Raw genomic sequence first — 13932 nt, forward strand, 5'->3', positions numbered from 1 at the left:
CACAAATGTAATACACTTTAATGGGTAAGAAGAAAAATATGAAAGGCCTAATTTTTGTTTGTCAGACGTTGCTGAAACATTTCCCGTAAGTGGTAGATAAATAGATTTAATGGTACCATGCCATTTAGTCAGGAAAAAAATATAATACCTAAGTTACAGAAATTATGGCTTAAATCGAATAAAGCTGCGGTAGTATGATTCTATTCTGCAAAGCAGTCTTCTTTGACGAGCGTTTTAATAAATCTATAATGTCTAGTAGTAGATGGCATTACCTTTGCCATGTTGTGTTGACATCAGCAGCTGACACACCAGCCATGGCCAACAACGTAAGCAAGTAAACATTGTCCTACGATAATCTTAAGGTTTTCGATAAATGTTAATACAAAGGAGGTTTCAAGACAAGGTAGTTAGGTAAATTATTAGCTCAGCTCCACCACGTGTAGATTTGAAATGTGAATGAATTGTTTTTCATTGTTTATTGGACAGCATGATAAGAGCGGGGTGTTATATGGAACATATTTTGGTAATATGCAATGTAAATCATAGAGGGGACGTGTGTTAGGCATAGCGAAATAATGGGATTGAATAAAATTTATAATATCAGTTTAGCTTTGTATCGAAACGAGTTTTGGAAAATGTCTTCATATGTTGTATATGCATTATATACCGGTAGTTCGTTAACAGAAGTACCTGGGGAGCATTGTATTGCATTAAAGGATAAGCAAAGTGGTAATATTATACATGGGTAAATGAAAGTAAAAGTTGTCAATACACTTGTGAAAAAGAAAATCATGAGACCTTGTGAAAACCTCTTATAACCACCAAAGTATTCAAGGTTTAATTTCTCGTAATTTTCAAAATTCTAGTTGAAATGTACCAGTCTCACATGAAAGTGCAATGTCAAAGCGTAATTCACAGCAGAAGACAAATATTTAGGTGGTATATTGCCACTGTCGTTTTGACAACTAGATAGACGTAAAGTAAGGTTTTGTAGGTTCTTATGAAATTATACACATATTTCTTACTTTAAGTTAAATACCTCACATTTTTCTAGATATACGTAACTATTAGTTATCACTGATTTGATGTCAGTCTGATGTAGTGCTTCGTACCATACAGATTTTTCTCTAATTACTACGAAACGTCTAAAGCACCAAAATATAAGTAGCCATTTACAAAAACTGGGTTTGATGTAAAGCTAGAGAAATAGTTTACCTCTATGATATAGATGAAATAGTATATACCAGTGATATACTCTTCTACAATGACAGCTACAGTTATCTGCTCCATTAGTTATGATATAATGCATTTGTCATTGGAATCCATCTGTGCTAAGAAATGAATACATGGCAGGTGTGACAAGACCCAGAAATATGCCAATTTGCACCAAAATTAGCTAAAGTATACCAGACTAACATTGCAGATGCCATCCAAATTGCCAAAATTGTGTTTGAAGTAGCTGGTAAAACAATGTTTGATATGATAAAAGATTCATAAAAAAGGAAAAAGTAATTATACTGCATCAGCACTTTCACCAGATCATATTCCCAAACACCTGACATCTTAGATAGTGCAGTAATAAAGTTAGAATACCATTTTGTTTGAAATGAATTTTTTTTAATGTTGGAGGCTCTAGTCATGGACAAAAGGCCATATCGAGAATGGGCCTCAATTGAAGTATGAAGAGATTAATAAAAGGGAAAAAGAAGAGACAAAGGAAATAGTTAATGAATTTTAAAGGATTTGAAAAGCCTATCTTTTAAAAACTCCTAGTTAATGGGAAAGACATTAGAGGCTACAGTTTCAAAGCTTCAAGGTGTAGGGAAAGAAAAACAGTTATCGAAATGGCCCACCCTTAAGTTGCCAATGGCTGTACAGTAAGCATGTGACACAGCAGCTTGCTGAGTGATGTGTGGTGTAGCTAGTGATGGGGGCACACAAGCAGACAGTTCTCAGATTCAAAAACCAAAGTAATGCTTATAGAAGAGGGAAAGTTAACCAACAGTGTAGCACAGGACAAGTGAGGCAAATTTTGAAGTTGCCCTGGGACTGGGAGAGTTGATAAGTCAGACCATTTTCAGAAACTAGGTTTTGGAGGCATTAAACTTAACCAGGTTTAAGACTGCCTCTCTGAAATATCCTGTCCAAGTCAGAGTTTATTGAAGTTGTGTTAAGACGAGATGCAGATTGTCAGATAATGAGCAGAATTGAAGGATGTAGGGAAATGCAGTATTGAGTCATCAGCATATGAGTGCATTTGGTTATTTATAGAAGAAAGGAAATTGTTGATCAAAAGGAGAAAAAGTGCAGGAGACAGGACAGGACCTTGAGTGATACCCCTGAAGATTGAGAAAGGTGGAGAGGCTGATTTATCAATGAGCACAGAGATGGATCAGCCAAAGAGGAAGCTAGATATGAGGGAGCAAAATGAAGAAGGGAAGGCAAAGACATGAGACCCTGATGCCACACCCTATCAAGAGCTTTGGATAAGTCAAGGGCAACTTCATTAGATTCCCCAAAGTCTTAATGGGATGATGGCCAGACGTTAGTAAAATAGATCTTGCCTTACAGACAGAAGTCTGTGAGATTCAAGATGTATGATGGAATGGGAGTTGAGTAGGGATGGAAAGACTTTGGAAGTGGTAGATGCCAAAGCAACAGGGCAACAGTGAAAGGGGTTAGAGTGGTCACCCATCTTAGGGATGGAAGGTACCAATGTATGCTTCCAAGAATAAGGATTTGTTTTGGTTTTTAAACGTGAATTGAGCATACTAGCAAGAACAGGTACAAGTTCATGATGATAAAACAACCAAGAAACAGTTGATAAATGCTTTAACTAAACCAGGAAGAAAAAAATTATGGTAGAAGCAAGTTCTATAAACATCATGGTGTTGACATGTCTCCCCAGATGGTGGTGTTACCTCCTTGTTTCTATAGTGTTTTGGTGCACTTACTTTTTTATTAGAATAAAGTTCACTTTGTTCCACATATCTCCAGTGCTTCTGATGATGGCCTGATAGTTTCATTATGACATTTGTTGTGATATGAAATGTATTTACCTGTTTATTATTACTGATCTCAGCTCATCATTACTATAATCTTATTTGAGTGAAGATTGATTGAAGTGATCGATTTTTCATACTTGATTGCCATTTCCTGCATCAACAAGGTAGTGCCAGGAGCAGACAAAGGAAGACTGCATCCACTTGCATCCATTCTTCAGCTGTCATGTGTATTGCACTGAAACCACAGCTTCCTATCTGCAACCTGTCTCCACAGATCTTTCCATGGTCTACCCTAGAGGCTTCACATGACCTGGTTATCCCTGGGAGAGGGGAGAAAGAATTTTGACTGTTGTCTCTGCTTGACATAGAAGGTAGCTAAAGGGGGCAGGAGTCGGGGGCTGGAAACCCTTCCCTCTTTGTATTTCAGTTTCTAAAATATGGAACAGAAAAAGGAGCCAGCTGGGACTGCTCTTCTTCCTTGAAATGATCTTTATGCTAGTTGAGATGGCACAGGCAACTGAGACCCTAATCAAGGCAGTATCATGACCAATGATGGTCTGAGGTGCTGCTACTGTGGAAAGTAAAGTAAAGCTCAAAATTTAGAAACGTATTGAGTTTCACCACCTTGAGGGGATACTCTAGTTTTACTGGAGCAGCCAAGTCTCACCCCGCCTTTTCGTGGTGACCTTGTAAGTACACCCCTTAGGGATGAAACTAGATAGGGAGGCACTGCCCATTTAGGGCAATACTTTTATGTTTGGACAAACACCTGAGGTGTACTGTTACTTTTAGTTTTTGACAATTTTAGAGCCTTGCTGCCTCTGGGAACACTGTGCTGGAGTTGCCCTCTGCCAGTGACCTGTCAAGGGTGAGGCACAAAAGGCTAAGAAACGGCACTGGAGTCTACTAGATATTCCGAGGGTTAAAAGAGACGAGCAATTGAGGGTGATGGTGCTGAATGTGAATGGGATGACTGGTGAGAGTAAAAGGAAAGAGATTGTGAAGAGGTTTAAAAGTTGTAGCATGGATGTGCTGGGGATTTGGGAAACCCATATCCTTGGGTAGGGTGTGTGGAGTGAAAATGGAAATGATGAATGATTGTTATGGGAGGGCATGGAAGGAGGTGTTATGGGAGGGCATGGAAGGGGGTGTTGTATGGATGGGAATGAGTGAAAATTATCAGGGAAGAGGAAAAGAAGGACATGCAATTCTGCTATCACCAAGAGTATGGGAGGGTGTTATAGAGCATGGGTGAAATGGATCAAGAATAGTGTGGGTGGAAGGAAAGATTGGGTTTGTGAAGTATGCATGGGTATGTGTATAGGCACCTGTGAATACGAAGACTCTACTTGATAAGGATGAAATGAAGTTTTTCTGAAGAAATTTGAATGACTGTATGAATGGTTCTGAGAATGAGAGAAACGTGTAGTATTCGGTGATATGAATGTAAGTGGAATGTAATGAAATTGGTGAGATGGTTAATGGAGATGCCTTGGTAAATGGGGAGTGCCTGAAGTAAATGAGAATGGAAGCTATCTTGTGGATGTTTATGCTGATAGGGTGTTATAGAGCATGGATGAAATGGATCAAGAATAGTGTGGGTGGAAGGAAAGATTGGGTTTGTGAAGTATGCATGGGTATGTGTATAGGCACCTGTGAACATGAAGACTGTACTTGATAAGGATGAAATGAAGTTTTTCTGAAGAAATTTGAATGACTGTATGAATGGTTCTGAGAATGAGAGAAACGTGTGAATGGTTCTGAGAATGAGAGAAACGTGTTGTATTGGGTGATATGAATGTAAGTGGAATGTAATGAAATTGGTGAGATAGTTAATGGTGATGCCTTGGTGAATGGGGAGTGCCTGAAGTAAATGAGAATGGAAGGTATCTTGTGGATGTTTATGCTGATAGGAGTTTATTCCATGCAAACACCTTTTTACTTAATAGTTTTCTTCATTCTTACACTAAATAGAAAGTTGTAGATTGGTTGATCGTGTTAAATGTCCCTCTAGTGATGTTATTTATTTTCTTTTGAGATGTATCATAGACTGATTTTTTAATTACTTTTATACAATTAGGGAATTTTCGTTCCTGAATAATTTGTTGGGTTTCAAAATTGTGAAGATACAGGGACTGTACACTAGGTGTAAATTAGTAGAGTGGTACATGTAGGCATGTATCCTGGATATGGTCAAGGTTGAAGGTAACCAATTATGAAATTGACAAGATGATGAAGAAAAGTTCAGAATGCAAGTGGTATGTAATATGCACTGTATCTTAGAGAGCTTAGCATTTCCGAGGTACTCGGAGTTATTTGATTCAATCACTGATCTTCGCTAAATTCACACAAAATTGGCTTCTGTTTTACTGACTCTGGCAACCCAGTTTGAATGAAAATGAATATGTGTTATTTGATAACATGAAACAAGTAATAGCAATAATTAAGGAGGTTTGTCCAATGAAATTATTTAATTTGCTTATGCAGGTCAAGAAAATCTTATCTTAAACTTGTCAGAGTTTTGGGAAGTTGGTGAAACTTACGATTGTTTGTTTGGTCTCTAGTATGAATCACTGAAACATTCATTTGAAAATAGATGTACATATGATTTTCCTTTGGAGAAACCAGAAGTGTAGCATATATATTGATTGTCATTATTACTGTATAAGTGTATTTTAGATTCTTAGCTTAAGGGAGGGTGACTTCCGTGTCGCTCCACCCTCCAACCTTTGGATATGCTCTTGGGTGCATGATGTGACTTTTTTTGTCCCTGTTTTAAAGCTTAGATTAGCTAGCACTTACTTTTCATACAATAAACAAATGTAAGTAGATATCAGTTAACTATGTATATGGATGATTGTTATGAGAAGCCTTTACTAATACATTCCCATTTTCTTCCATTGTTAGAGTTCTATTATGTATGGTGAAGATCTTGACCAGGTAATTATTTCACTTGATTAGTACTTAAAAAGAGTTGTAGCATGCTGTTTCTTTATGCAGTGCTTCCATTTTATTCATTTCAGTCTTCCTCTGCAAGATGTATACTGCGAAAAATGAAGCAAAGTAAGGTTCTGGTTTCATTACAGATACAGCATGATATTGGTCATTTTATGAATCTAATGCTCATTTCTTATACTGTGTTTTATAGTTAACCAGATATTTCTAGAGTGAATTGTCATCACTTTTTGCTTTTATATTTTTTAATGGCACTTTAAATCTTGTCAATTATATTCATGCATCATAAAGTAGACACAGTGACTTATTGTTATTTTTTGATGGAAGTAATGTGTATCAGATCAGTGGTTGTACAGGAAAATCATAGAATTATTTCAAAATGTAAAGTTTTAGTTGATGTTAAACATTTCATTAGAGAATCATTGAGATTAAGAACTGAATAGTTCTCCTTATCTGTAATGTTGCAATGACCGAACTTTAGTTATATGATTTAGAGTATGTGCATATAAAGGTATCCTTCATTGTCATTCCCATAATATAAAAATTAAAAGAAGGCTGTATCCAAAGTGAATGCTTTTTTTTCTTTCTTTTGCACAATTAAGACAATCAGTATCATTCATGCCTTCTGCTGAGCAAGAGGATAACTCTAGCAAAATCTGTCACACACCCAACAGTTCATCATTTAAGTACTCACACAGTCAGTTTGCATCCATTCTCTCCTTGGTAATCCTTTATTTGTGTTAATCATCACTCCTTTCAAAGTACTGTCTCTTTATCTGATTTCTCATTCCTTACTCCACCATATCCTAATTCTACATGTAGTTTAAAAAGAACACATTTCATATTTTGTTCTAGTAGTCAGACCCAGCTTTCATAAGTACAATACAAGTATCTGAAAATGTACCACTTCTAAGAAGTCTCCTCACTCTTGAAGGCTCTTTTTTTCTCAATATTTTCTCTGACGCCCCATTAACTATCATGCCATTTGAAATGTACTTTGTTATCTTGGCTTCCATTCAGTCATCATTGCCAAACATACTACTGTACTTATATATTCATTTATATTTATTATACTTTGTTGCTGACTCCCGTGTTAGCAGGGTAGCGCATGGAAACAGACGAAAGAACGGCCCAACCCACCCACATACACATTTATATACATACACATCCACACATGCACATATACATACCTATACATTTCAACATACACAGACATTTACATATATACACATGTACATAATTCATACTTGCTACCTTTATTCATTCCCATTGCCACCCCATCACTTATGACATAACAACCCCCTCCCCCCGCATGTGTGGGAGGTAGCGCTAGGAAAAGACAACAAAGGCCACATTTGTTCACACTCAGTCTCTAGCTGTCATGTATAATGCACTGAAACCACAGCTCCCTTTCCACATCCAGGCCCCACAAAACTTTCCATGGTTTACCCCAGACGCTTTACAAGCCCAGGTTCAATCCATTGACAGCACATCAACCCCGGTATACCACATCATTCCAATTCGCTCTATTCCTTACATGCCTTTCACCCTCCCGTGTGTTCAGGGCCCAGTCACTCAAAATCTTTTTCGCTCCATCCTTCCACTTCCAGTTTGGTTTCCCACTTCTCCTCGTTCCCTCATCCTCTGACACATATGTCCTCTTTGTCAATCTTTCCTCACTCATTCTCTCCATGTGACCAAACCATTTCAAAACACCCTCTTCTGCTTTCTCAACCACACTCTTTTATTACCACACATGTCTCTTACCCTTTCATTACTTACTCGATCAAACCACCTCACACCACATATTATCCTCAGACATCTCATTTCCAACACATCTACCCTCCTCCACACAACCCTATCTATAGCCCACGCCTCGCAACCATATAACATTGTTGGAACCACAATTCCTTCAAACATACCCATTTTTGCTTTCTGAGATAATGTTCTCTCCTTCCTCACACTTTTCAACGCTCCTAGAACTTTTGCCCCCTCCCCCACCCTGTGACTCACTTCCGCTTCCATGGTTCCATCCGCTGCCAAATCCACTCCCAGATATCTAAAACACTTCACTTCCTCCAGTTTTTCTTCATTCATACTTACCTCCCAATTGACTTGTCCCTCAACCCTACTCTACCTAATAAGCTTGCTCTTATTCACATTTACTCTCAGCTTTCTTCTTTCACATACTGTACCAAACCCAGTCACCAGCTTCTGCAGTTTCTCACATGAATCAGCCACCAGCGCTGTATCATCAGCGAACAACACTTAACTCACTTCCCAAGCCTTCTCATCCACAACAGACTGCATACTTGCCCCTCTTTCCAAAACTCTTGCATTCACCTCCCTAACAACCCCATCCATAAACAAATTAAACAACCATGGAGACATTAGGCACCCCTGCCACAAACTGGCATTCACTGAGAACCAATCACTTTCCTCTCTTCCTACTTGTACCCATACCTTACATCCTCGATAAAAACTTTTCACTGCTTCTAGCAGCTTGCCTCCCACACCATATATTCTTAATCCTTATATTTTAATTTCCTATGCATCCATGTTTGACACTTTAAAACCCCTTTTCCAAAAACAGTTACATTACTGTTGATGGTTATCCTTTCAAACTTATGCATTTCATCACCTTTGTTTCTGAATCTGCTGTTGTGTACTGTGTGTCCTTCCAATCCCAGCCACTCTAAGTCCTCCAGAATGTGGACAATTTTGAAAGCCTGCCAGTTTTCAGGCTTTGTCTAGGTTGTAGGAGCCAAATAGATGCCATTCCAGGCAGTGGACATTCTATATGTGTTGTGATTACTGTTATGTGAATTTTCTTCTCAGAGTTGGAATACAACCCAACCCTAGGCCAAATAGCATGAGTCTGGGATAATATTATCCAAGTTTTGAAGGATATAGGTTTTTCTCAGAAAACTTTGAGTACATAGTAATCCTTACACCACCTATCTGCATTTAGGATGTTATGCAATATTTTTCACACAGCTACATCCCTAGAATTTGTATTTTTTTGCATTTTTTGTTTCATAATAGATTCCTCACTTGCCCTTGATCCACATGAGTAGTTCTTATGTAAAGCTGGTGGGTTCAAATCCTAGGTGCACAGGAGCAAAGGATGTGCATTGATTCACATAATAGGACAGGCTAGTGCCCAAGAATTTGATTCATAGCATTCTATAGCCTGAGTGGGTCAGGTTTCTATATGCTATTCAGGTCACGAGAATTGATGAGGTATCTCGTGGACCATAGAAAACAGTCTGAGATAGCTGAACAGATATACTTATGGAATGTCAAGTATTTGACCAGGGTTTGAGTCTTGAGCACATAGGGGTGAGTAGTTTATCAATTTTATGTGATAGTACATACTAGAGATTTGAATAGGTATATATATCCCTGTAGTGCCCAAGGAGTTGATTCAGAGTGTCCTGTGGCCTCAGCACATCAGGATTTCCTGTAACCTCCAGGTCAGGAGAGGTAGTTAGGGAACTCATGGACCATAGAAGATGGTTTGAGAATGGAAACTTTTATACCATCATGGCTGAAAGAGTATGCTCACAGGTTATCAAATATTTGACCCAGGTTTGAATCCTGGATGAGTAGGGATAAAGATAGGCTATAGATAGGGTTGTGTAGAGGAGGGTGGATATGTTGGAAATGAAATATTTGAGGATAATATGTGGTGTGCGGTGGTTTGAAAGTAATGAAAGGGTAAGAGAGATGTGTGGTAATAAATAGAGCATGATTGAGAGAGCAGAAGAGGGTGTATTGAAATGGTTTGGTCACATGGAGAGAATGAATGAGGAAAGATTGACAAAGAGGATGTGTGTGTCAGAGGTGAAGGGAACGAGGAGAAATGGGAGACCAAATTGGAGGTGGAAGAATGGAGTGAAAAAGATCTTGAGTGATCGGGGCCTGAACATACAGGAGGGTGAAAGGCGTGCAAGGAATAGAGTGAATTGGAATGATGTGGTATACCGGGGTTGACATGCTGTCAGTGGATTGAATCAAGGCATTTGAAGTGTCTGGGGTAAACCATGGAAAGCTGTGTAGGTATGTATATCTGCGTGTGTGGATGTATGTATATACATGTGTATGGGGGTGGGTTGGGCCATTTCTTTCGTCTGTTTCCTTGCGCTACCTCGCAAATGCGGGAGACAGCGACAAAAAAAAAAAAAAATGTATATGTTTGTGTATGTATATGTTGAAATGTATAGGTATGTATATGTGCATGTGTGGGTGTGTATGTATATACATGTGTATGTGGATGGGTTGAGCCATCCTTTCATCTGTTTCTTTGTGCTACCTCACTAACGCGGAAGACAGCGACTAAGTATGATAATGATATAATAATATATTTTTATACATTCGCCATTTCCCACAGCGAGGTAGTGTTAAGAACAGTGGACTGGGCCTAAGAGAGGAAATCCTCACTTTTGGTAATATCACACAAGGTTGGAGTGTTTAATCACAGTGTGTTTCATTGGTGGAATGATGGAAACATTAAGATGAAGCAGTAAACAAAGGGACTTTATCACTTTGGCCATGTTGTCTCCTGATTGGCCAAAATGCACATCCAGCCTTATTCCTGTTGTAGACAACTAATCTTGCATTTACCCTAGCAGCTACCTTCGACCATGTCAGGAAGCCCATCTAGATATTTAAGGAATCTTCAAGAGGGATGTATGCTACCTCAGTGGCCTTTCTTTTGCACCTATCTATGTTCTGATGCAATACATGAGCATTAATCGTTTCATGGGGATGTGAAATATCATTGGTATGTATTAATGTGGGGTTAGATGTCTTGTGTCGTTAGATGTCCATCTTTTGTTAACCCCTTTGCACCAGTCTTCGACCAGTCTCTCCAGAGTAAGTTTTTTCACATCTGCACAGTATCCTATTTATTATGCTGAGTTTTTCTTGTGCAATGCTGTTTATTACTTTCTTAATACTTGTTAGTTCACTGATCTCCCGTGATACCAACAGAGTAGGGGTGGTCATGTCCTGTAAATAATTGCTAATGACAGATGCCGTTCATGAGTTGGGAACTACCAGGAATTTCATCCTTTTTCATTGCTTTGTTGTGCATCTCAACTGCTTCTTTCCATAATTCTAATGGTCTTGTTTTTAAGGTGCATCAATATCCCCAGTGATAAGCCAGCTTTCAAAACTCCTTAATTATTTACTCAATTTCTTTGCTCAAACACTCATAATCACAGGTACTCAGCACTCTCAAGGAAGAATCCTATTACCACTCCAGACTTCACTTTCTCACTCTACATGGACAGAAATGCACACAATATCATAATTTTTCATTGTTTTTCTGTATACTGCAGATTTCACTAGTTTGCAGTACACAGTAAACCTACAAAAAATGATTTTATGCATTTTCTATTGACATGTAGTGAGAAAATAAAGTTTGAATGGTATTAGGATTTTTTTCTTAGAGCACTGAGGATCAGTAATTGTGAGGATCTGGATGAAGAAATTAGGTACATAATTGAGGCATTTCAAAAGCTGAAGGATTTCTGATGCAATTTAAAAAGAAGGCCAACAGAATTATGAAAAGAAGCAGGTTAGGTGAAGAACAAAGCACTGAAAGAGAGAAATTTATGGTAGTTCCCAGCTCACAGGGGCCAGCCAACATAAAGAACACGGACACCGATATTATTTCAGCATTAGGGAAGAAGATTGATGAGATTGGTGAATTGACAAGTATGCAAAAAGTAATGAACAGGAAGAACTTTGCATAATATACTGTGTAGCATACTTTGTTGTATATGTGATAAAAAATTGCTGGTCATGGATTGGAGCAAGAGGTAATGAGCAAAAATATCAAGGTCCAACAACACAGGACTTATAAAACTGTGGTAATACATATTGATGACGGTCCACATCTCCCTGGATGGGTTGGTACTCAGTTATTACAGTACACCATGAGAAAAGCTAATGGAGCAGTGTGCTTCCTTCTCAGAGATTCCTTAAATACCTGGATGGGCTTCCTGATATAGTTGAAGATAGTTACACAGGTAGCACTACAATGTTGTCTAGTGTGGGAACAAAGGCAAGTGTGAAGCTATGTAGATGAGGAAACACGTGATGCCTGATGGTTGAATTCTCATTGTTTACTGCTCAATCTTAATGCTTATGTCAGTCCACTGATTAAGTCCATTGTGATGAAACATTTGGATTAAAGCTACTCTCCAACCCTGTGTTTTATTACCACCCTAACTCTAACATATATCATCATGGAAGTTCCTCGGCTTTCCTTTTTGCAATAGGAATAGGTTTCTTATATGTAGCACTTCTTTCATTTCATGTTTGTGCAATATATGCTATTTAATCTGCTTTTGTGCTTGATGCTATGTGTAATGTATAACAAAAGCAATTACTCTATTTTTGCTTCATCCTTAAATTCAGGTATGCTTGATTTTTTCTTTATAGTGAAGGGTAGGAAGAAACTGCGATCATTTTCTTTTAGAAGAAACTTTTATTTTGAGAAGACTTTGATTATTATCTGTCTGTAGTTTATGAGCAGAATTTTGTAATATCCATGCACATTTTCTAATGCAAAGCTACCACACACAAAATGTTGAATATAACTAAATCTTTTTTTTTTTACAAATTATTTGCTGTTAGTAGTAAATTACTGAATGTAACAATCATTAGGGTCTTGAATTAATGACTTTCAATATGGGTTTTAACACTGTTACCCCTGCTTAAATTTGTATTTGTCAGATTTTTCATTATCTTAAAATGTATGTTTTTTTCTTTTTAAGTCTGTGTTAACTGCTTTGTATAGTACACCGAAATGTTAAACTGATATGTATGTATGCAGTTCATATTTCTGAAGCTCTGTTCTTTTGCAGGTACCTTTACTTGATAATGATGACACACTTGGTTTTGGAGAAGAAGATGAACCCAAAGGGAAGCTGAAGTTAGTATATCTTATTTGATTTTGCAGCATGTTAAATGATATATTTCATCTACGATCTGGACCAATATTCAGCTTGAATGACATCTTAACCCTTTATCTATGTAATTAGATTTCAGGCTAGTTCCCAAAAGTGTTGGTATTCTCCCAAAAAATTAAATTATAAATCTGACCTTTTCTCTTACTTTTTTGTTTTTAAGAGAAGACATATTTTCTAGACCTGACTAAAATTTCTTGAAATCCTTACTGGACAGAAAAAGATTATTTCAAAATATTCAAAAATGTGAAAATTATTCTCTCATGAATGGTATAAATGGTATAAGTCAGTAACAAGCTAAGATTATCATTTATTGTGAACAGTAGATTTGGATACCAATATGCATTATAAATACCCTCCCTAAAAAATTATTTGGCACCCTTGGCTCTGATACACCACACAGCAATCACTGGTGGGGTTGCTACCTCTCTCACTGGAAGTGTGTGTGTGTGTGTGTGTGTGATAGTAATATGATGTTTTCTGAAACCATGTTTTGTATTTAGCGGTTGATAAATGGGAATACATAGGGTGTTAGTACGAAAACCTTTGAATAGCGTAGCATTACCCTCTGTAATATAATGATCAGACCCACAGTTTGTATTACTGTATACATGACAACCAACAAATTAGGATGCCATTTATGGATTTCTTACATTATGAGATGCATTGAAATAAACCCTCATTATTGCAAAGTGTAGATGATGGAAACTGTGTAAACGTCCAAGAATATAAGACCACATGCACAAAAAACAAAGAATATTTGTGTATCATGATACTGATATAACATTGAGCACAGGTTTGGCATGATTATGAAGCAGGGAGTGAGTCATGCAATGAGATATTATATTTATTTAGTATACCACCCATGATAAGATTAGTAGGTCCCCGAGGGCGCGATTAATAGGGAAATTCACGAGATAAACAATGTTAGTGTTAGCATAAACTTTTACTACAGGAAGTTTGTTATCTGAAAACAATGTATTGAATATGTT

General features: G+C 37.6%; 1 protein-coding gene across 3 annotated transcripts in view; it reads left to right on the forward strand.

Moving 5' to 3' along the window:
• Positions 1–250: 250 nt before the first annotated feature.
• LOC139750226 (uncharacterized Golgi apparatus membrane protein-like protein CG5021) overlaps positions 251–13932 on the forward strand; it is a 37158-nt gene continuing 23476 nt past the window's right edge. The window contains exons 1-3 of one of the 3 annotated variants that reach the window (XM_071664718.1): positions 279–326; positions 5913–5945; positions 12839–12906. In XM_071664718.1, the coding sequence (XP_071520819.1) occupies positions 315–326; positions 5913–5945; positions 12839–12906 (113 nt within the window). In that variant the 5' untranslated portion in view covers positions 279–314. Of the gene's footprint in view, positions 327–5912; positions 5946–12838; positions 12907–13932 lie in introns of all 3 variants that reach the window. The other 2 variants (XM_071664716.1, XM_071664717.1) reach the window with 2 other exon arrangements.

This window comes from Panulirus ornatus, chromosome 9 (genome assembly GCF_036320965.1).
Source record: "Panulirus ornatus isolate Po-2019 chromosome 9, ASM3632096v1, whole genome shotgun sequence".
In the NCBI taxonomy this organism is placed as follows: domain Eukaryota; kingdom Metazoa; phylum Arthropoda; class Malacostraca; order Decapoda; family Palinuridae; genus Panulirus; species Panulirus ornatus.